Source organism: Mirounga angustirostris, unplaced genomic scaffold (genome assembly GCF_029215605.1).
Source record: "Mirounga angustirostris isolate CCGP_5_RB_7025 unplaced genomic scaffold, mMirAng1.0.hap1 SCAF_10, whole genome shotgun sequence".
Lineage (NCBI taxonomy): Eukaryota > Metazoa > Chordata > Mammalia > Carnivora > Phocidae > Mirounga > Mirounga angustirostris.
The window spans coordinates 102,949,799-102,972,289 of record NW_026991718.1 but is presented as its reverse complement, the minus strand read 5'-3'; the positions used below and the strand labels follow the sequence as shown (position 1 = coordinate 102,972,289).

Below are 22,491 nucleotides of genomic sequence, written 5' to 3'. Positions count from 1 at the left end.
CAGAGGGAGAAGGAGAAGCAGACTCCCCACTGAGCAGGGAGCCCGATGCGGGGCTCAATCCCAGGACCCCAGGATCATGACCTGAGCTGAAGGCAGACACTTAACCAACTGAGTCACCCAGGTGCCCCTACGATTCTGCATTTCTAACAAGCTCCCAGATGAAGCACATGCTGCTGGTCTGGGGACCACAGTTGGAGTAGCAAAGGTTTGGGGGTTCCTATATAACCCCCCTAGCTTTATATAAAGTTCCTAGCACATAGCAAGTTCTCAGTAAATGATGATGATTATTACAAGAGTTATAATGACATAGAATGTTGGAATAAATGCAGCTGATTTTTCTTATTTGAGAAAGGCTGCTTTGAACCTGGGTCAAATTCTGATTATTCAGAGTAAATAATGCTCTTGATGCACTTGAGGCATCTTGGGGACTTGTCTCAGCAGCAGTAACTGCACTTCACTAATCCCTTAGAATGGGCACTTTGGGTCTTATGGTTGCATTATCTTCAAGGAGAAATTCCATCCAGTAACAGTAATGGCAGTAGGCCCATCCTTGATCACATCCTCATATCATTGTAGTTGAGGAAAGAGATCCTGCTTCCGAACATATCCAGTACCAGCTCCTTCTCGAGAGTGAGGACAAAAACCCAGTGTGACTGCTCCACTGTTTGATTCTGAGTCATGAGCCGAATGAGAGCTCCCACATCTTAGATGGGTGATACTGGTTTGTTATTGCTGTTGTTTGGGTTTGTTTTAGAAGATGAAAGGAATAAGGCTCAGACATTTATTCCTGACCCTTGAGTTTGACCAAAGTTGTGCAGCATAAATAGCATAGTGGAGGGGAATATGAGACGCAGGTTTCCCATCATGGAATGAATAAGTCATGGGGATGAAAGGTACAGCATAGGGAGTATAGTCAATGGTATTATTATAATGCCGTGTGGTGACAGATGGTAGCTACACTTGCGGTGAGCATGGTATAACTTACAGACTTGCCAAATTACTATGTTGTACACCTGAAACTAATGTAACATTATGTGTCAACTATACTTCAATCAATCAATCAATCAATCAATCACATAGTGAAATGGGGTATATGGGTGCAATTCTATTATTTAATATCCATAAAAGCTACAATTTATTATGAGGAAGTAGCGATCATGGGGCTATTATGTGACAATGCAGCTGCAAAACATAAAAAGCAAGAAATGGGCTGAAATGTAAGAAGAAATTGATAAAGCTACAGTACTACCAGGGACTTGAATACATGGAAATCAATAGGTCAAGTTGACTGAAGATTTCGGGGCATTTGAATAACAGATCTGCCTTTTCAGCTTGATTTGATGTAGATAGGTAGCAAGAGAGTCAGAGATAGAATAGACTTTCTTTTTATTTATTTTATTTATTTTTTTAAAGATTTTATCCATTTATTTTTACAGAGAGAGAAAGCAAGCAAGCACAAGCAGGGGGTGCAGCAGAGGTTAGAGGGAGAGGGAGAAGCAGACTTCCCACTGAGCAGGGAGTCTGACATGGGGCTCTGTCCCAGGAACTGTGATCAGACACTTAACAGACTGAGCCACCCAGGCTCCCCTAGACTTTCTTTTTAGACACAAATCAAACATTACCAGAAATTGACCACGCATTGGGGTACAAAGGAAATCTCACCTAATTTCAAAAACCAAATCATATGGGCCACCCTCACTGACCATGATGAAAATAAAATTAGAAATGACAAGCAAGGGCGCCTGGGTGGCTCAGTTGGTTAAGCGACTGCCTTCAGCTCAGGTCATGATCCCAGGGTCCTGGGATCGAGTCCCGCATCGGGCTCCCTGCTCTGCAGGGAGCCTGCTTCTCCCTCTCCCACTCCCCCTGCTTGTGTTCCCTCTCTCACTTTGTCTCTCTCTGTCAAATAAATAAATAAAATCTTTAAAAAAAAAAAGAAATGACAAGCAAAAAACCTCTATTATTTAAAGTTTTTTTCTATCATTTAAATTTTAAAACCGTACTTTCAAATAACTCTTGAGTTATTTGAAATTAAACTCAAAACAGAAGAATGAGAATAAAGGAAATTAAAACTGAAATTTAATGCTATTTAGAAATAAATAACAAAGGCTATACTATATTCCCAAATCTTTAGGATAGAGCCACAATAACACAGAGAGGACAATTTTACAGCATTAAGTATGCTGTACCAAAAACAAGAAAAATGTGAAATAAATGAATCTCTTGTCAATTCAAGAAGTTATAAAGAGAACACAGTCACATCCTAGGAGGAAAAAAGAATTAAAATAAGCAAAAAACAGGGGGGGAAAAGAACTGGAGGTTAAAAGCATTGGTAGAGATGATAAATGATATCCAAAGCTGGGGCATCCTGAGATGCACCTGTCAAGCCACTCTATGTTATTTTCCAGTATGTAAATGAAACTAAAAATAATAGTTTTCAGTTTTTGATTAAAAAACAAGAATAGCCACACAGTGTGCTTTGAGAATAAATATGCTTTGAAATTATGCTTTTAAAAATGACCCAGGTTCCTGATCTGAAATTTAGCTGTGTGGTTAATAGAGAGTTACCTCTAAACGTGTTTTCTAATCTGCAAAGTGGGGATAGTAATAGTATGCACACCATATGGCATTGAAGGTTCATGTAAGTTATTATATGAAAAGCACTTAAAACAGGGCCCAGCAAAGAGTAAGCCCTCAGTACGTGTTAGTGAGATTTTATTAATAATTAAGGAGAGCTGTCCAACTTGGTTTATAAAGTCCCTTTGTTCTTCTTTGGGCTTGGTTGAATACAGTGAGTCTTCAATAAACTTTTGTTGAATTTTAAAGTATATTTTCACCAGAAAGCAGGCAGGTTCTGCAGGAGGAGAGAGTGATTACCCCGAAGAGGCTTTGTTCAAATGATCAGCAGTGTGAGAAGACACCAAGTTGTAGATTTCAGCTCTGTGATGATTCAGCCAATAGATGTTGATGTATGTGGGTTTGTTGATTTGTTTTATTAATTAAAAGATAAAGCATGAAGAGAAATAGATGTTAGCTCAGGGCACACTCTCCTTACATCTTTTCCAAGATGTTCCTGCCCTATGGTGCTTAGGCTAATGACGAGTGTCCCCAGAATAATAGCTATCCATGTCTCTGTTGATCTTGTCTGTTAAAAACACACATCCCTTATTTCCATGCTCACCTCTCCTTCTGGATCCTAACCCCATATTTGAGTCCAGACTCTGCATGGAGAGAATAGTCTTAGCCTAATGAATGAAAATAAGTAAGCCCCTAGACAAGGAAGTAAGGGATGTCTCTGTATTGTACTTGCCCCGTGTCTGATGTGAGTCTCAAATAGACTTGCGTGCCACATTAGAAAATGAAGAGCTTTGCAAATTATACTTGACATCAAGGAATAGCGGCACCCTGCCTACTTTGTACCATGTACAGTGACAGCAACAGCTTCTCAGATGTTTCTGTCTCTAATGCAGTCCAGTGCTGCTGCTGGGGCTGGGAACCTTGGCCTGTAGCTGGTCATGGAAATTAGGAATCTCTGTGAGGGCTGTGCAGGCATCCCACGACCTTGTGATGAATTACACGGATTAAATCTGATTTGTAGTCCTAAAACTCTATAGAAATCGTCAATCAAAAGCAAATTCATATTACATGTCAAATTAAAAAATCAGGGGCACCTGGTGGCACAGTTGGTTAAGTGTCCGACTCTTGGTTTTGGCTCAGGTCATGATCTCAGGATCATGGGATCGAACCCTGCATTGGGCTCCGTGCTTGGTGCAGAGTCTGCTTAGAACTCTCTGTCCCTCTCCCTCTGCCCCTGCAAACTCTCTTTGTCTCTCTGTCTCTCAAATAAATAAATAAATCTTTAAAAAATAAAGAAAGAAATAAAAAATTTAAAAAATGGTCCAGGAAACAAACCTATTACACGAGAAAGGGCTTCTTCAGACAGATATAGACAATGTGTCTTTCTACGGGAAATGTACAATGCTTTGTGGGTATGAAAAACTGAAAAGGAATGCTTTAAAGGTTTTTGTTTAACTTGATTTAACCCAGGGATCAGCACATGTTTTTTGTATAGGACCAGAGAGTAAATATTTTCAGCACTGAGAGTCAAGTGGTCTCTTGCAACCCCCCAACTCTGCCTTTGTAGCCTGAAAGGATCATTGACAACAGGGAAGCCAATGGTCATGGGGTATGTCTATAAAACTGTGTTTATAGACCCTGGAACTTGAATTTCATACTCTTTTTACATGTATAAGTTATGCTTCTTCTTTGAGTCTTTTTTAACCATTTAAAATATAAAATCATCCTTTGCATACCGCCAGTGCAAAAATAGGCAGTGAACTGGATTTGGCCATAATTCCCTGAAGCCCCTGGTTGAGCCTACAGTCTCCCCGCAGTCTGGGTAACTGCAGAACCTCCCCACTCCCTGCCCACCTGGTGGCACTTACTAACACTCCAGGAGACACTGTTCCAGATATGAGAGCTATGCAGAAGTGCTGTCTGTGGGCCAATGGCAGCAGCATCGCCTGGGTCTTGTTGGAAATGCAGAGTCTGGGACCCCATCTGGGACCAGCTGACTCAGAATCTCTGAGCGTGGGACCTAGCAGTCTGTTTTAACCAGGTTTCTAGTGATTCTGATGCCCGCTGAAGTTTTAGAAGCACTGCCCTAGACCACACCTGGAAAACTGCTGGCTTGGGAACATTAAATGCCACCTGTTGGGCGGGGTGGGGTTGGGGGAAGATCAGTGCATTCATTCACTCAACAAATCAATTAACATGAATTGAACACCTACTAGGGGCCAGATCCTTTACTAAACACACTGGCGATTTGAGATAATTAATAGGATACTATTGGACCCTTAATAGAATGGGAGATTATCTTACAGCAGAGCCCCAGGGAATAGTTTGGAGTGGCTCTGCTCCCTAATTTCTTCACTTAACTGAGCAGGCTTTGCTGGCTGGGACCATACCACTAGCTCGAGCGACACATAGGATGGAGGTTCAATGTGCTAATATGAGTGAATGTGCTATGCCCCCTGGATAATTTATAAATGCCATTTCACTATGACCATCCTTTTAGCTGGTCAAATTGCTGTTCATCAACATCAGTATGCCTCTTCAGGTGCTATCTCTTAGAAGGTTAGTATGCTTGGGTTTGGGGTTTGTGGGGAGAATTTATCAAACACTAGCATTACCTATCCCAACAGAGGATCCAGAGGCATGCCCCATGCCTACTTTCCCTCTAATCTTTTTAGGAGAGTGGACACTGCTCTTTCAGCTTGGAAATGCTGTGCATTTGAGATCTGTTAGATGCATCGGCCCCCCTCCCAAATCAGACATCCCCCACATTTTAGAGCACACTAAGGTGTGGGAGCTCCTGGGGAGACCATGGAAGTGATGAAAACAAAGATATCCATCACATGGCTTCTCTGCCCTCACACCAACTGCCCATCAGCCAGATCCTCGTCAGCTGCCCTCAGCTTGAAGCCAGGGGGCCCTACAGCTGTTTTTCAGGTGCTGAAAATAGCAACTTTGGGAGGAGATTGCCAAGGAAACCGATGAGATGTGTGTGTGTGTGTGTGTGTGTGTGTGTGTGAGAGAGAGAGAGACAGAGACAGAGACAGAGACAGAGACAGAGAGACAGAGAGACAAGGAGAGAGCAAGAGAGAAAGCACCATCAGCAAATAGACCTGGAAGAGAGAACTAGCAATAATACTCTAGGTTGGAAAACAGAGGACCTGCCTTCTAATAAACTAACCTATTAGGAGGAAAGGTCAGTTGCTTACTTAGAGTGAAGGAAGATGTTCCCCCAAGGAACCCAGCAGCAAAATACAAAGATAAATAACAGGGAGAGAAGATGCTCTTATTTGTCTCCAAGTGGCAATCCTGTGAGAGGTGCTACTTCGAGATTGCAGGCTGGGGCACTCTGCTGGTTTCCCTGGTTTCAGGCTTCTGCGGGTGCTCAGCACCACAGCAACGTGCCTCCTGCCCAGCTGTTAGAAAGGAAAGCTAATTAACAAATACTGGATTTGTTCCCCTCTTAGCAAAGGGTACAGGCTTATCCTGAATGAGCAAGTCTTTCCGAATATGAAGCCCCCACATCGTTACAAACAAGGTTGATCAGAACTTTCTATAATATATTCCCCTCAGAAAGCCTATGAGACTGGTATTATGTGCCTTGTTGAAAAAAACTGAAGCTCAGAGACAGTGATAAACTTGCCCAGAGTCAGCCAGCAACTGAATGCCCGAGTCAACCATCTATGCAAGCTCTTGTCCACTCCACTAAGCTAGGGCTCATGATCTACTCCACATTTCCATGGATGCACCATTTTATTCTGGAGGGTAGATCCCAGCAACCCAGAAGAACACAGGAATTTTGTTTCTGCCTATTTCAAGGTTCAGAAGTGGCTTAGTATAAATTCCTTCCAGTTTCTGTTTGCTAGATCCCTAATTTACAAAGTGGAAACATGTATTTAAGTGAAACACAAAGCATATAAAGCTCTATATCATGAGTACATATTATGGTGGCCAGAATTGGTGTTCAAAAATTAGCAGGCTCAGGGTGCCTGGGTGGCTCAGTTGGTTAAGCATCCAACTCTTGATTTTGGCTCACATCATGATCTCAGGGTTGTGGGATTGAGCCCTGTGTCGGGCTCCGCACTCAGTGGGAAGTCTGCTTGAGATTGTCTCTCTCCCTCTCCCCCGATTCATGCTCTCTCCCTCTCTCTCTCTTTCTCAAATAAATAAATCTTTTTAAAAAATCAGCAGGCTCATGGTATGATGCTCTGTCAACATTTTAAATGGTGCACATAGAACTAGCCTAACATAAGCTTACTACCTTTTTAAAAAATACTGGTAAGTAGAATGTAGTTCTGAAGTTTTTTTCCTTCTTTTTTACTGTGATTCCCCATTTGTCACTTTGCCCAAGAACCACTGGGTATAAAAGAACTGTGAAATCTATTATCTCCAAAGAAGATTCACTTTAGGACTCCTCCTATTGAGGAACCCTGAATAGTTCTGAGTTACTTCACAAAAGTAATACATGTGGAAGAGTCTAATAATACATGCTAAATTAAAATCCCAGAGGAGTTCAACCTTAGCTGTTGGGAAAGCAGTATAGCAGCGGGCCTGGGAGATGTCATTGAAGGCCTGCCTCTGCGAACCTGATTTTTTTTTTGATGGAGAGTTTTCATTTTATTTTTGCAAAAAAAAAAAATGCTTCTCATACAAGTAATAATAACAATAATTATTAGAATAATAATTAAACATGGGGACACCCAGGTGGCTCAGTCAGTTAAGCGTCTACCTTCAGTTCAGGTCATGATCCCAGGGTCCTGGGATCGAGCCCCATGTAGGGGTCCCTGCTTAGTGGGGAGCCTGCTTCTCCCTCTCCCTCTGCTCCTCTCCCCTGCTCATGCTGTCTTTCATGCTCTCTCTCTCAAATAAAGAAAGTCTTAAGAAAAAAAAGAATAATAATTAAACATGGTATTACTCCAAAGCCCTAAATCTAAGTTCCTTTCCCATCTTCAATTTTCAATAGAACAAACACTGATATGTTTTTTGGTTGGGAAATCGTGTTCCTATGCAATATTTTTATTCCATTTTAAGTTTCTTTAGGTCTGCTTCTGTTATTGTAACACCCACTGCTAAAACAAAACAAAATGTTCACATTTTCAGTAGTGTAGTACAGTTGAAGTGTGCTGTCATTTCATATGAAGGTTCAGGTCTTTGTGGTTAACTGTCAACTTGCCTCCATGTAGGGATGCCAGGGGCCCAAGTTCTTGCTGTCTCATAGCCTGGCCATCCTCTAGGGCCCTGTTTTTTTTGGCAGAGAGGGAAAGAGAGGACATAGAAGGGATGCCTTAGCCTGGCAGGGATGCACATCATTTCCACTGTAACCCATAAGCCATCTCTAGCCACATGCACCACCTCCTTGCAGTGGGAACTGGAAATTAATTCCCAACTGGGCAGCCATTTCCCTAAGACCCTGCTCTACCATGGAAGAGGGAGGAAAAATTCCAGTGCACACTTGACCATCTCAGCCACAAAGCAAGAGCCCATGCCTTCTACAGTTGTGCTACTCACAGAGAAGGTTTTAGCATATCAAATATTTATCATCTCAAACCCTTCCTTGGGCTCTTTATCCCATTACCTCTGATAGCCTTTCCTGGGGACGTGACTTCTTCAGGGAGGCCTGCTGTGCCCCATGGGCAGCTATGGTATGACCCCAAATAATTCATTTCACACTGAATAATTTAATTTCCTTATTTTACTTCCATCTTCCTAATTAGGCTGTTGCTCTGCGACAGCAATGAATTTACCTGTCTCATTCATCACTATAGCCTTAGTGCCTAACACTGTCCTGGCATCTTACAAATACTCAATAAATATTTGAGGAGAGACGAGAAGACAGGAGAAAGAAAGAAAGGAAAAAGGAAGAGGGGGACAGGGCTGGTTGGCTCTGGAGGGAGCTCAGTCTGGCTACTTGTAATTTGCATCATATGGGATTTCAAGAGTGTTACCAAGAAAGAGTCAATCACATTTCAGGGACAAGGATCCATCCCTTTTTGGAAAAATAACTGCATGCTCACATAAGCCTTCTTGACAACCTCTGATAACCACTGAAGGAGACTAAAGATTTTCTGCCTTTAGCTCCTTGCTGGGGAGGAAAAATTTACCTCTATCCTTCAAGATTCTTTTAGTTGGTCTAAGAATTAAACTGACATAAGACAGATTAACAGGAGAAAATCAAATTTAATTATATATGTATGGGGAATCCACATAGATATGAGTTCCAAAGGCAGTCAGGCAAAATGAGGTATATATGTCATTCTGAACTAAGGAGAAGAAGGTAGGAGTCTGGAACTTCAAAGGAAAGGAAAAAATTCACAGGAAGATAAAAAAAGAGTAAATGTTTGGTAAACAAATGTTTGCTGGGCCATACAGAAACAGTGGGACATAGGAAGTAATTTTAATAATCAAACCTTGCTAAATCCATCTGTGTTTACCACCCCTACTTCTTGTTATACTGTAGTTATCTATGGTGATTTCTCCTTTCCTGCAGGAGGTCCTCTATCTAAACTCTTGTAGGCAGTTAGAGGGAAGGTCAAATTTTCTTCCTGAGTCTCTTGGGCCTTGATTCTTTTCAGCTCGAAATAATCTGCACGCCAAAGTGGCACATCTTGAGGTGGCCTGCCCTTAGCTCCTACATTCCAAATGCTTCTAAATGTAGTGGAATACTACTCAACATCAAAAATGAACAAGCTATTAATACATACCACAACATAATAAATCTCAAAATCATTATACTAAGTAAAAAAGAGACAACAGATAGTACATACTGTATCATCCATGTATATAAAATTCTAGGAAATGCAAACTAATTTATAGTAACAGAAAGCAGATAAGCAGTTGTCTCAGCACAGGGGTAAGATGAGATGGGATGAGTGGGTGTGTAGGATTACAAAGAGCATGGAAAAAACTTTGGGGGTGATGGATATGTTTTCCTAATTGTGGTCATGGTTTCCTGTGTGTGTACCTATGTCAAAACTTTTCAAACTATACACTTCAAATATTTATTATATGTCAATCATACCTCAATAAAGCTCTTAAAAATAAAATAAAAATGGAAAATAAATGTGAGGTTAAAAGTATACTAACCCAGAACCACATCCCTCCACACCATCATTCCAAACTCTTGGTGGTTTGTGTCTTAAAAATGCTTCATAGAGGGGCGCCTGGGTGGCTCAGTCGTTGAGCGTCTGCCTTCCGCTCAGGTCATGATCTCAGGGTCCTGGGATCGAGCCCCGCATCGGGCTCCCTGCTCGGCGGGAAGCCTGCTTCTCCCTCTCCCACTCCCCCTGCTTGTGTTCCCTCTCTCGCTGTGCCTCTCTCTGTCAAATAAATAAATAAAATCTTTAAAAAAAAAATGCTTCATAGATAGACAGGTATGTGTCTCCATTATAAAGCTGGCAAGTATGCATTCATAATGCATCTTTTGGAGAAACAGCAAAATTCTATTGAACCCTGTCTGAGTATGGCTTCTGTCTTCAGAAGATGACTGAGTCATGGAGACAGAGTGTGGGCTATTTAGATCTCCTATTTGCACATACTACATGCACTTACATAAACTCTCACATGTTCAAATCTGCTTTTTCCAGGTTCTGTGTCCAAAGCCTTCACTGACCTCTAGCCCAAGCACCCAGCCACCCCACCCCCACCACTACCATGGCTGAAGACGCAGACATGCGCAATGAGCTGGAGGAGATGCAGCGAAGGGCTGACCAGCTGGCTGATGAGGTGAGGGATGGGACATGAAAAAGGAGCAAAATTTGGGTAGCTGAGTAGTTTGTCTTATTCAGGTTCAGGTGGAAAAGGTCTTCTAACATCTCAGTTTTAAAAACGGAGGAGTATGACTTTGATTTTCTATATACCTGATACCTCTACAGACAAGAATGGGTTGATAAACCTACATACAACTAATGTCTTAGCCTAAACTCCCAATTAGTAGAAATCTAGGGAAGTCAAGATCCTCTAAGAAAAGCAATGTCTTTGGGTGTCCGGAGCTGGCCTAATTCTGAGAGCTGATTGTTACATTTTCCAGAATCTTGCAAGCTGGTATTAAAATTGAATTATATAAATTAATTAATTAATTAATTAATTAAATTGAATTATATAAATTGATAATTAAGTAGATTATATTAAAAATCAAAGGCAATAAATACTCAAAATTCATCACTTCTTAATTTTTTTCCTATATTTTCATATTACCTATGCTCTCAAAGTTCTTGACTTGTGTTATATCTATAGTGTAGGAATACCATGTAACAGCATGTTACTGTACTTTTCCCAAGTTCACCTTCAGTGATGCTATGCTGTAGTTAAAAATCAGGTTAAGGCTATTTCACAGGAATCTGCAAACACTACAAATCAGGGTTTGACTTACTGTTTTGTTGACTGTCTAGACTTAAGAAAGTAGAGAAAATGTTAATAACAGATTAAACTTAAAAATGGGCATGTCTCTAGTCATTACTCTTTAATTAACACAAAAAAATGGAGAAAATCTTCTAGTAGTTGAAAATTTTTATTCTTTTCAGCAAAGAAGTCACTTGCATCATTGACAAACTAGCGAAGTCCCAACATTTCTCCATTGTTTCACTTTCCTCTTACTCATTAATGCAAATGAAAATATCAACCAACATTCATGTCAGAACTACATTTGTCCTTTGCATGCTTAGCAATGGACACAAGAGTTCAGTAAAACTTAACAAAAGCTTTCTGTGAGACTCAGTTGGCTACATAGAATTTATAATAAAGGGCATTGTGTATTTTATTATCTGTAAATTCTATGCTCTCCATCCCTTATATAAGGAAAATAATAAACTTAAATACACCTATACATATATGTATATTCATATCTGTTTCATATTTGTATTCATCTATTTTAGCATTTACCAACATACCACTGCTTACAGCCATTGTATTTCAACAAGCCCAGCCTCTTCTAGGAAAGTTAACGTTCTTCCCGCTCCTTCAGGATCTTGTCCAAAATAAGTTTGTCACTTAAAAGCAAAGCCTTGAGAAATCACACTGGTTGCTGGAGTCTAGTAGTTAGTTACAAAGGAACTGAGAAAAAAGTGACAATGATGTGCCCGAGGAACCAGTGCTGACTTCAGACCTTCCATCTCACTTTGTCTTATCTAAGGATGAAGATAATTATTATAGCTGTCTCCTACAGGCTAGTTATTTCAAACATGCTTGATTTTTTTTCACCCTAAGGCGACAGCTTAATTTGTATTGATAAGAACTTCCAATTGTGTTTCTCGGAGCTTTATAAGAAACTTGATGTTAGATTCATCTCAATTCATGAGAAATTATGTTTGTGCTTAAAATTCAATATTCCTGGTCCAGGGAGGCCAAATTAATCCTCTGAGTATTTGAGATAATTTTTCATGCATCCTGCACATGCAAAATTATCTTTTCCAGATTACCTTGTCTTTGATATCAAGATCAGCTTCATATGGTTTTGATTTTAGAAGATCAACTTTAATGTAATTGCTTTAGGGAATCTTACTATGTAGAAAGACTGATAGGAAAGAGATTGAAAATGTGTTCAGTTACAAACTTAAAAGAATGTGTGATAGTAACCCTTTGTGTTTCTCAAGTGAAGAGAGTAGTTCGGATTTTCCAAGACCTCTGGATCCTGCATTCATAATTTTTTTTTTTTTAATCCCAGTCACTGGAAAGCACCCGTCGTATGCTGCAACTGGTTGAAGAGGTAAGGAGTGGCCATATTTCAAGATAAACTAATCCCTTTTGCCGGCATATTCTTTTCCTAGACCCTACTGCCTTTTCTTATGCCACAATCCCATTGGTTCCATTGATTCCATTGTAGCCTATCTGGAATTCACATTACTGAGGGAGATGTCAGGTAGCCATCAAAGGATCCCCTCTCCCTCCCAGCCCTAGCTACCTTTATAGTCTGGGAAGTAGAGAAGGATGGTATTTCTAAGTAAATGTTCCTAAGAAATCACAGAAGACTGAATCACTTTAAGCAAATCTAAAGGCATTACCTACATAAAAACTTCACTTGCAGTGATTTTGATGCCTCTAAATCACGTCTAATCTTGACATTCTGTTTTGACTTAGCCACACATATGACTTTTAAAAATACATACCCCATAGAAACAACATTTTCAGAAATTGTAATATTGAGAGTCAGGCACTAAAATTCATGAAGTAATAGGAAAATTCTTTGATAAAAGGCATTTCAAGGCCATAACGCAAATACAGAAGCTCTTTTATATTCCTGACTCTGGATTGAACATCCATTTGCGAGGCATGGTTAATGAATCCCAAACTATTTTTATATGGGCAAAATAGGGCAGATAGCAATAATGGAATCAAAAGGGCATTTACAATAAACCTTGCTCATTCCAATTGGGGAGAGCAGCAGTCAACCAGGAAGAGTAAGTGGATTAATTGAACTTGCCCACTGGGAGAGATGAAGTGGAAAAAGAATGGGATGGGCTGTATTTATCTTTACTGAATAAAACAAGCCTAATAGTTTTTATTCAGTGAAATGCTGTTTTAGCTATGCTTTGAAACTGCTTATCAATTCATGTGTGGTTATCATTTTTAAGGATCTTGCATGTTCTTGAGCAGAATGATTAAATGAGCCTACTTGCCTTGCGCTACTATAAATTGCTTATGCAATGACATGAAAGGAAAGAAAGATCAATGTTATAAGGCTAGAAGGAAGTTCGGCTGCCTCACGCTAGAGAAGCCAACATCTTCCTTTATTTCTGCAGCTTCAGCTTCTTACCCAGAAATGAAATATTGGCTAAATGTGAATTGCCACAAGAGGAGTGGGGAGAAGGGGACACCATGAGCTCCCAGGCCACCGGGAAAGGGTGGGAGGTACATTTAATGAAATCTGTTATCACGAAAAATGAGTATTTGAGCCTGCAATGTAGCACAAATTGGCCCCCACAGGAAGGCAGGCCAACAAAGGAGAACTTGGAAGCACAGAAAGCAGTTTTCCCTCTCTAAATGAAGAGAAATGTTGTCTTTGCTCTATCCTGGGAACACCACTCATGCAGAAATACTTGAGGACCAAGAAGGAGGCAGGTATTCTAAATCTAAGTGTGCTGGCAAGGCTTTCAGAGTTGACTTATTTTCCCTCAACCCATCATGAGAACAAGCAAAAGGAACAAATCTTTTTAACATTCCCACATGAGTTCTCACGTTGACCTGAAGGGAACCCACATGTCAGCTGACATAATTATGTTATACATCTTTATGACCTTCAGCCATAGCCTCCAGGCTCATTTTTCATTTTCATTTATGTTTGTGCACATGTGAAGTAAATTTCTAAAATACCAGAACTATCACCAATCGCTCCACCTGTGCAATGTTGAAACCCTGCTTAGGAGGTGGAAGTGGTAGAGCAAATGCATCAGGATGCATCACTTTGAACTGGCCCCTCATACATCGGAGTCTTTGGGCCAATGAATACTTCGTTTTTGCCTCTTCTTAAATTGCAGGCAGTGTCGACCAGTCTTGAGTAAGGAGTGTCTGCTCTAATTTATTCTCCGGCGGGGAGAAAGTCTCAAAAGCTCTATTGATTAAAGTAGGATACTTGAATCATACATTTTTGTTTCTCCTAAAGGATTTCTTGATCAAGAATGAGGTTGCATCTTAGAACAAGGGATGAAACAGATGGAAGCTAGTTCCTACCTCTCATAAATGAGAGGAGGCTATTAGATTTTCTATCCTTAGGAACTTATGAGCAAGGTATGATTAGCGTAGATTGATTGCTCTTACTTCCTCCTGGGTTATTTTATATTGATGGTCAAATACCCCTTATGTCTAGGGCATTGGCTATTCAGGGGGTAGTCTGCTTTTCAATCAAAAAAGAAATTCTCTTTAAAGAGAATCAGCATTAAATATTCATCAAGGGCAGAAATAACTTGGCAAATATGAGCACTGAAATACCAGGATCTTACCCAGGATCCCGAAGTGCATCAGTGCTATATAATTTGAATTGAGCTGAATTTTTATTGAAATTCAGTCTCAAAGACGGGAAAGGTTACTAAACTTGTGAAATCTCCCTGAGGCAGACAACCCCACTCTCAGTTCAACATAGGACTTTGTGCCAGCCCTCACAGACATTAGGGTGTAACAGAGTGGCAGGTATAGAAACTTGCTTTTTAATAGAAACCGTTATTGGCATCTCAAGGACAATGTAAAGTTATACAGAAGTCAGTTGGGAAAGTTCAGAAAAGCTGGATATCATACACAGGCAAAAAGATGAGAAGTCATATAGCACTTGGTTCCCAGGCTAGAGTTGCAAACTGGCTCTTTTGATGGCTGCATGTCAAGAAACATGTATGGAAGGCCTACCTTTGGGGGTGGGAGGGAAGATATAAATTGGTATCATGCAACAAAACAGGTATGAAAATAGCTCTCCAAAGTCAAGGCCTTACCTGCCTTTGGAGCATGTAATTAATTCTGGTAACAGAATCATGACTGTCTCTTCAAGAAGGGAATATTTGGTTCCAGGCAAAAAAGTTGATTCTGTTGACACTGCATGCCAGAAATGAAGTCTACACATGAATGCCTTGGGCTATGAAAGGTCACCCCAGGAAAGGCCCACGGCTTAAGGGCAGGCCAGTTCAGAAGCACCACCTAGAGCTTTCATGGAGTGGTAGTTACTGAGGCTCTTTAACACTGCATGGATGTTTTAAGCATCTTTTCTTTTCATCCCAACTTACCTTTCAAGACACCCTGGCAATGAAAAGAAAATAAGCATTCTAAAGCCATGTCTTTGTTATGCCAGACTTTCTACTGGATAACTGAAGCAGGGTAGTTCTTTTCATATAGGTAGATGTGGGGTTTTTTGGAATTCTCGCAGTTAAGAAAGTGCCTGGAGAGTCCTGGTTTTAGCTCAGATGTGTTGGACTTTGGGGAAAACATCTCAGAATGACAAAAGAAAGACTTAAAAATGTTCTAGAAATGGTCTTGGTTCATCTGCAAGAAAGGAAAAATAAAAAGAGAGAAATAAAAAGAAAAAAGAAAGAAATGAAAAAAAAAAATCCCTCATATCTCCAACTCTCTGGTTTTAGGTAGACTGTTTTCCCAGCAATCTCAAACAGAAACCAACAATTGAGCTAAGACAAAAATGGAACCACCTCCTCTCACTCCTAGCTATTAAAACATAATACTTGTTAAGAAGAAAAGAAAGTAATATTCTGCTTTCCCTGAAATATTGTCTTCATCCCTGCCCTTCTCCTCCCTTGCATTTCTAGTTTCCCCAAAGAACAATCCAGTTATTTTGATAAAAACTGTCAGCAAAACTGTGGAGTCAAATGTAAGTTCTAACATTTATTGAGAATCTACTATGTGCTGGGTACTCTACCCAGAGCTATCATCATCAAACGTATGTAATCTAACTTAACCCTTGTAGGTAGCCACCTTTTACTATTATTCTGATCTCCATCTTACCAAGGAGGAAATCGAAGTATGCAGTGATTAAGTAACTTGCTTGAAATACCCAGCTACAAATGGCAGAGATGAAACTAAATTAAAACCCAGGTCTACCTGATCCCAGAGTGTGAATTCCTACGCACAGAACTTCCCTTCCATCAGGCAACTCCTACCATATTTCCTTTTTCCTTTGAGAAAATGATCTGAGAAAACAAACACAGTAGCCCATTCTAAACTGATTGATATTCTATACAAAGTAAATCCTTTATCTTAATTGCTTTTTGGAACCAGAGCCTCCCAAAGAGTTGAACTGTTAGAAGTCTTTACATTCTGTAGCTCATTTTATCCTTATACATACTCTGGAAAGTGAAGGAGCTGTTTCTGTTCCTGTCTGGGCACAGAAATGGTTAAAACACAGGCCAGTGCAGACAAATGTCCATTTACAACACACTGAAATAAAAGATTTTGAAATGTGTCCTGGGATCTGGAATCTTGCTGCTCCATCGGTATTCTTGCACCAGCAGTATCATTAGATGGTAGAGCTTATTCAGAATGCAAAATCTCAGGCTCTATCTCAATCTTACTGAATCAGGATCCATGTTTTAACAAGATGTTTCCTATGCAGGGGCTTCATATGCACATTAAAGTTTGGGAAGTAGTGGTCTGGAAGCTTCTGATGGTAGTCGGTAATGACGATAGTTTTCATTTGCCAAATATCCTGCTATAGATGCATTTTCTGAAGGTATTTATTTTATAAACACTTCTGTCTTGCGAACTCTAGGCCAGGCACCATTCTACCATGTGCCACATACTAATTCATTTAATTCCCATGACAACTCAATGAGGTATTAACTATTATCATCGCTGTCTTACAAATGAGGGAACTGAGGCACAGAGTAATTAAGACATTTACCTGAGGCTCCACAGCTAGGAAATGAAATCATCAGGATCTCAGGGCAGAGTCTGGCTCCAGAATTTGTGCTGTTGATGACTCCGGAAGTCAACCCAAGCTCTCCAAACTACTTCCTAACCTCACAACTAAATCCTATCAAAATGTGTTCAGAAGCAGCTTGGTTTTTCCTGTCTGGAACATTCTCTGAAATGGTGAGTTTATAAAACTCACAGAAAACATTTTCAGTGTTCTATTTTTTAGAAGCCCTATTGAGTTGTTAAAATACTGTTTAAAAACAAAACAAAAGAAAACAAAACCCTCTGTTGACCTCCACTAATATCCCTCTCTTTCTTTCTTAGTTTAAAATAAGTCAGTGGAGGGGCACCTGGGTGGCTCAGTCATGAAGCGTGTGCCTTCAGCTCAGGTCATGATCCCGGGGTCCTGGGATCGAGCCCCACATCGGGCTCCTTGCTCTGAGGGAAGCCTGCTTCTCCCTCTCCCAACCCCCTGCCTGTGTCCCCTCTCTCGCTGTGTCTCTCTCTGTCAAATAAATAAATAAAATCTTAAAAAATAAATAAAATAAGTCAGTGGAAAATAAATGGGGCCATGAGAGATGTCTTCCTTTTGAGTTTATTCTAGGGGCCACCATGAGCATCCCCTGAAAAACCAATTAATCCAAACGGTTAGCAATGCCATTTTATACTTATTAATAATCACCCTATAAAATGAAAAGTCTTTCCTTAACAGTTTGAATTCCCAGCAATGATGATTTTTAAGGTTGAGCTGTACAAATATCTGTGTTCCTTTTCCCCTACCCACCAAGTCCCACTCCCCTCCACCAAATAGTTCAGGTGGTGTTTGGTTTGTTTAGATCATGTGGAGTGAGATGAGGAGTGCCTTTTCCAGATTTCTGCACAAAAGAAATGCAGTAAAGCTTGTGGATGAATTATTTTCTCACATTCTATTATTGTGCAGAATTTTAGATTTCAGAATAAAGAGCCTTTATTTCTCATCTGTCCATTGGTTTTCTAAATCTCACATAACTTTTCCCCGTAGAGAGAAAATGGGAGGGTGAGTTCTGTTTGGGGCTGTATTTCTCAACCTTTGTGAAGCAGTCATCTATTTTGATAAACCTAAAAATCTCACCCCCAAAGTTTCTTACTTTCCAGTGGGGCATCCCTTCCCAGTTCACTGAGGGAAACTTCCTGATGTATCATGCCAGAGAAGATTTAGTCTAGAAGATTTTGAAAGATTTGCTTTCTATGGTTGGTGTTACAGAACCTGTAAGGCATTTTTGTTTTGCAAATATAAAACCACAGTATAGTATTAAGTTGTGTATTCCAATTTCATGCCAAGCCCCATCCCCAGCCCTACCCCCATGGAGACTGAGCTACATCTACCTCATCTACCCTAAGATTCACTGATAGAGCAAGTCCACAGGTGACCCCTTCTTCTGAGTCCCTCCCCAGCCCTTAGTGCTCTTGCCCTATTTCCTCCCTCTTTTTCCTTTGGTCCTTCTTCATTTTCCATTTCTAGGGCTAATTGTCCCCTTACTGATTTCTCTTTCTCTCTTTTCTCTCTTTAACTCTTTTTCAACTTTGCTACCATTATTGGAATGTAGAGTAAAGATGCTGGTATCAGGACTTTGGTTATGTTGGATGAACAAGGAGGTAAGTTGAGATTTCTTCAGTAAGCACAATTCCTCATCTGAATAAAGTGCATTTTTTAAAAAAAAATTATTTGTGTATACACAGGTGGTCCTTTCAACATATTTATATGCATATATGAGGGTTCTAGAGTTTTCATTATCTTGCTTTTTTCCCTTTCTCTGTTGAAAAGATTGGTAAATGTATGGGAATGTTGAGGCCTTCATGGCTGATTGAATGTCACTAATCTCCCTGTTATATATGTTGGAATAACAGAATTTTGATGGCAAAAGTCATTATTTTTTGGAGTTTCTTTTAATGGTAGTATTTTGGACAGTTTGAGAATTCTCTGAACCTCCTTATCCCCAATTTTTCCCATAAACTTAGTTTTCTTGTAATAATCCCTAGATAGAATAAGAGAATAGTACATCACGTCCATTTCTTGTGACCATCCTAATTCAGTATCTGGCAGTTTTGATTTCCAAGTTATCATGAGGATTCCTTTAGTAACTAAGTCCTCTTAGTTATATCTTTAACAGGATATAAGCCAAGGGAGATTATAAATGAACCATTTAAAATATTTAAATTGCTTTTAATTGTTATGGAAATGCTGAAGCAGTGAAAATCAGAATCAGTGAAAATCATCTCTGTACTCTAAAGTGGAATCTAGAAGGGTAATTTTTTTTGTCTCAATACATCTAGTCATATGGCAATGCTTATTTAACTCTAGCCACGGGGTAACTGGGTGACAGACATTAAGGAAGGCATGTGATGTAATGAACACTGGGTATTATATAAGGCTAATGAATCACAGACCTGTACCTCTGAAACCAATAATGCATTATATGTTAATTAATTGAATTTTTTTAAAAATAAAGAGAAAAAAATAATAAAATAATAATAATAATAATTCTAGCCACAAGTTAGCTACCTGATTCTACTCTGAATTCTTATTATAACAAGCAAATTGTTGAGAATTTTTTCTCTTTATTTATATATATATTTATTTATATATATTTATTTTATTTATATTTATTATGTATCTATGTGTATTTTTGAAAACATTAGAAAATTCTTAGGAATCATGAGAAATTTTTTAATGTCAAAGATAAAAATGTAATGTATTCACAAACAAACTTCAAAAAAAAATAAACCTCAGATGGGGTTGGGGGTTTGGGAATTGCCCTACAGATAACAGGCATAAGGCATTTTCCTAAAATACAGAGAGACCTTGCATATGATCAAAGAAAAGGGCAAAAACCTACAAGCAAATTGGTGTAAGATATAAATCTATAAATAGACATATGAAACCATGCTTCAACCAACAACAATAATGAGATGACACTCTTTAGCAGACTGGTACAGATTTTTTAAATTGATAATCACTAATGCTGTGAGTATTTTGGGAAAATGGAGATCTTCAGTGTACAGATAGGCACTATAGACTGATATAAGTGTTTGAAGAGTAATTTGATAATATTTTCAAGATAATATTTTCAAAGTATGAAGTATACTCATCCTTGACCAAGACATTCTACTCCTAGAATTATATGCTGCAGATGTACATTTCTCTATGTCTTACCTTTAAGAGTGTAAAACTGGAAACAGCCTAAATGTCTGTCAGTGGGGAGACCGACCAAATGAATTATGGACTGGCCATAAAAGAAATATTCTTCAACCATTACACTAAATGAGACAAATCTTTACCAACTTCTGATGAGTTAGGGCAAGGGCAGGGAGGGACTAGAAAAGGATATCATTTGGGCTCCTCTGGGAAGCAAATGCTAAGAGTCAGAAGTATACAAGATCTATTATGGACACCTGTGATGGGTCAAGGGAAGAGGAGCAGGTGTAGGCAGGGAAAGCTGTCGACTGAGGCAGGTCTGACACTTGTTAAGAGGAGAGGAGCAAGGAGGAAGAGTCTCACACTCCAGGCTGATGGGGAGCCCAGGAGCTAAGAAAACCCAATGGAGCAGCCCCACCATAGGCAAGGATGCCTCAGCTCTAGTGATTCCATTGTGCTCAGCCATAGCCATGAGCTAGAAGCATCCCAGCGACAGCATGGTCTCCATGGAAATGCTTTGGCAGATCCCATAGGTGTAGCAACTGGACATGTGAGCTAACTACAAATTCCCTCTTGAAGGGAGATCTGAGGGGCACATCCTCATGGCTGTCATATAAAGACTTTTGTTTCTATATTATTTATTTGTATTGAGCTTTGTCAATAAATATATACCAACCAATTAAAAAATCAAGAGAAAAAATTTTTTTAAAAAACAATTGAACATCAACCCTTACACTTCCCCACAATTTTTAAGATACTAATTGGCAAAAATTTAGACACAAATAACTGAATCTAGTGATGTAGTTGTGTTTTGAAGGAATTATAATAGCTGTGGCAGTCTTCAGAACTCCCCAGATAAATTTGCTATAGTTGTAAGGGTTGCTGGCTTGATCTGTGTAATAATGTCCCAGATTTTGAAACTCTGAACATGGCAAATCATCTTTTTAAAATTAACCCACAGGTGCCCATGTAGAAGAGTGGTACCTCGTTTCCAGAGTTAAATTGATACACATTTAAATAATTAGGAGTTCCACCTTTGAATACTCTCTTAGTAATTTGCATGTGAAGGGGGTAGAAAAGGGAGAATGATAATTGGAGGAAAGTTTTGAGCAAGATTCAAGGTAATGCTTTCTTCCCAATACTATAAAGAATTGACATAAAGACTTGGAAAGTAATCTCTACAAATCTGGAATCAAAAAAAGAGAAGGTGAATAATATGCTTACTTGAGTTGCAAATTTCATTGCACTTTGATGAAGAAAATCTCGAGACAAAATTTGCCAGAATCTCCATACAAAAATATATTCTTCTTAAGCACAAATGATTCTCAGGAACATCTATATGTTATTCTCTGAGAAAGGAAGCAGAAGAGCAGATTTTTTCCCCCACAAGATAGTTAATGTTCTCCGCTAAAACATTTCATTTGTGGCCATACCACAATAAATGCTGAATCCCTTGGTTAAACATATTTCCTAGACTAGCCCTGGTTTTACCAGATGCGTGGTGATCACAATGATACTGAAAAAACACACAACTGTAAAACCCCCCAAAGTGTGTGGCTTCTGCCTGGTCTTAAGTGGTACATGTTCCATTTATACTATAAGGTGATTAGGACCTTTTAAAATGACAGATAAGCATAAGTCAACAACTATCTTCATTGCCGTGGTTAATGCATTTTCATCCTGCATATGCTGTTTTTAGTTGTTTAGATCAGTAACTGCTTTAAAATTTCTCTCCAGTTATGCTCTCCTAATTTTGTCTATGCCTCAACACCAAAAATGTTGATTGCTTCTATCCTGCAGCTGCACAGGAGTTTCAAGAAACAGACATCCTTCTAAAGAGCCATTCCAGGTTGTCCAGCTAAATGGTTGCACTCAAAAATTCTTTACGGGATTCTTGTTTTATACCCAGGTATCAGGAGACACCAAGGAGCATTGAGCATGACAGATGGCCCTGGAAATGTACTGAGTCCTGGGACTTTTATTCCTCTAGAAATCCCCATTAAACCACCTTATCACTAATGGGGGATGACTTAACCTTTCACCTCCATATCTCTTGTTCCTTTTGTTGGTCTTTGCTGGGTTATGTGTTTGTTTCAATACTGAAGATGCAGCCCTTGGGAAAATCCCGTGGGATCAACTCCAAACTAAACAGTGAAATCTTTGACCTCTGCCTGACAGAGGAAGGGCAAAATAAGGCCTCTTCCGGAGTGCCTGCTGACTTTCTTAAAAGGTTCATGGCACTACAAGGTAGCATTTGAGAAAACATTCCTCTTGCTAAAGTCTGCACACCAATATCTGTTATGGATGACTAAAGCTGCACTGTCCAGTGTGATAGCCACTAGCCACAAGTGGCTATGTGAATTTAGGTAATGAATTTCCACATGTTCATCAATGCTAAGGATAAT

At 39.5% G+C, this 22,491-nt stretch overlaps 1 protein-coding gene across 2 annotated transcripts in view; it reads left to right on the top strand.

Annotated features, from left to right (window-relative positions):
- SNAP25 (synaptosome associated protein 25) overlaps nt 1-22,491 on the top strand; it is an 83,266-nt gene that overhangs the window by 44,179 nt on the left and 16,596 nt on the right. The window contains exons 2-4 of one of the 2 annotated variants that reach the window (XM_045883818.2): nt 10,158-10,296; nt 12,233-12,274; nt 18,498-18,546. In XM_045883818.2, coding sequence (XP_045739774.1) covers nt 10,225-10,296; nt 12,233-12,274; nt 18,498-18,546 — 163 coding nt within the window. In that variant the 5' untranslated portion in view covers nt 10,158-10,224. Of the gene's footprint in view, nt 1-10,157; nt 10,297-12,232; nt 12,275-18,497; nt 18,547-22,491 lie in introns of those variants that run through there. The other variant, XM_045883819.3, reaches the window with a different exon arrangement.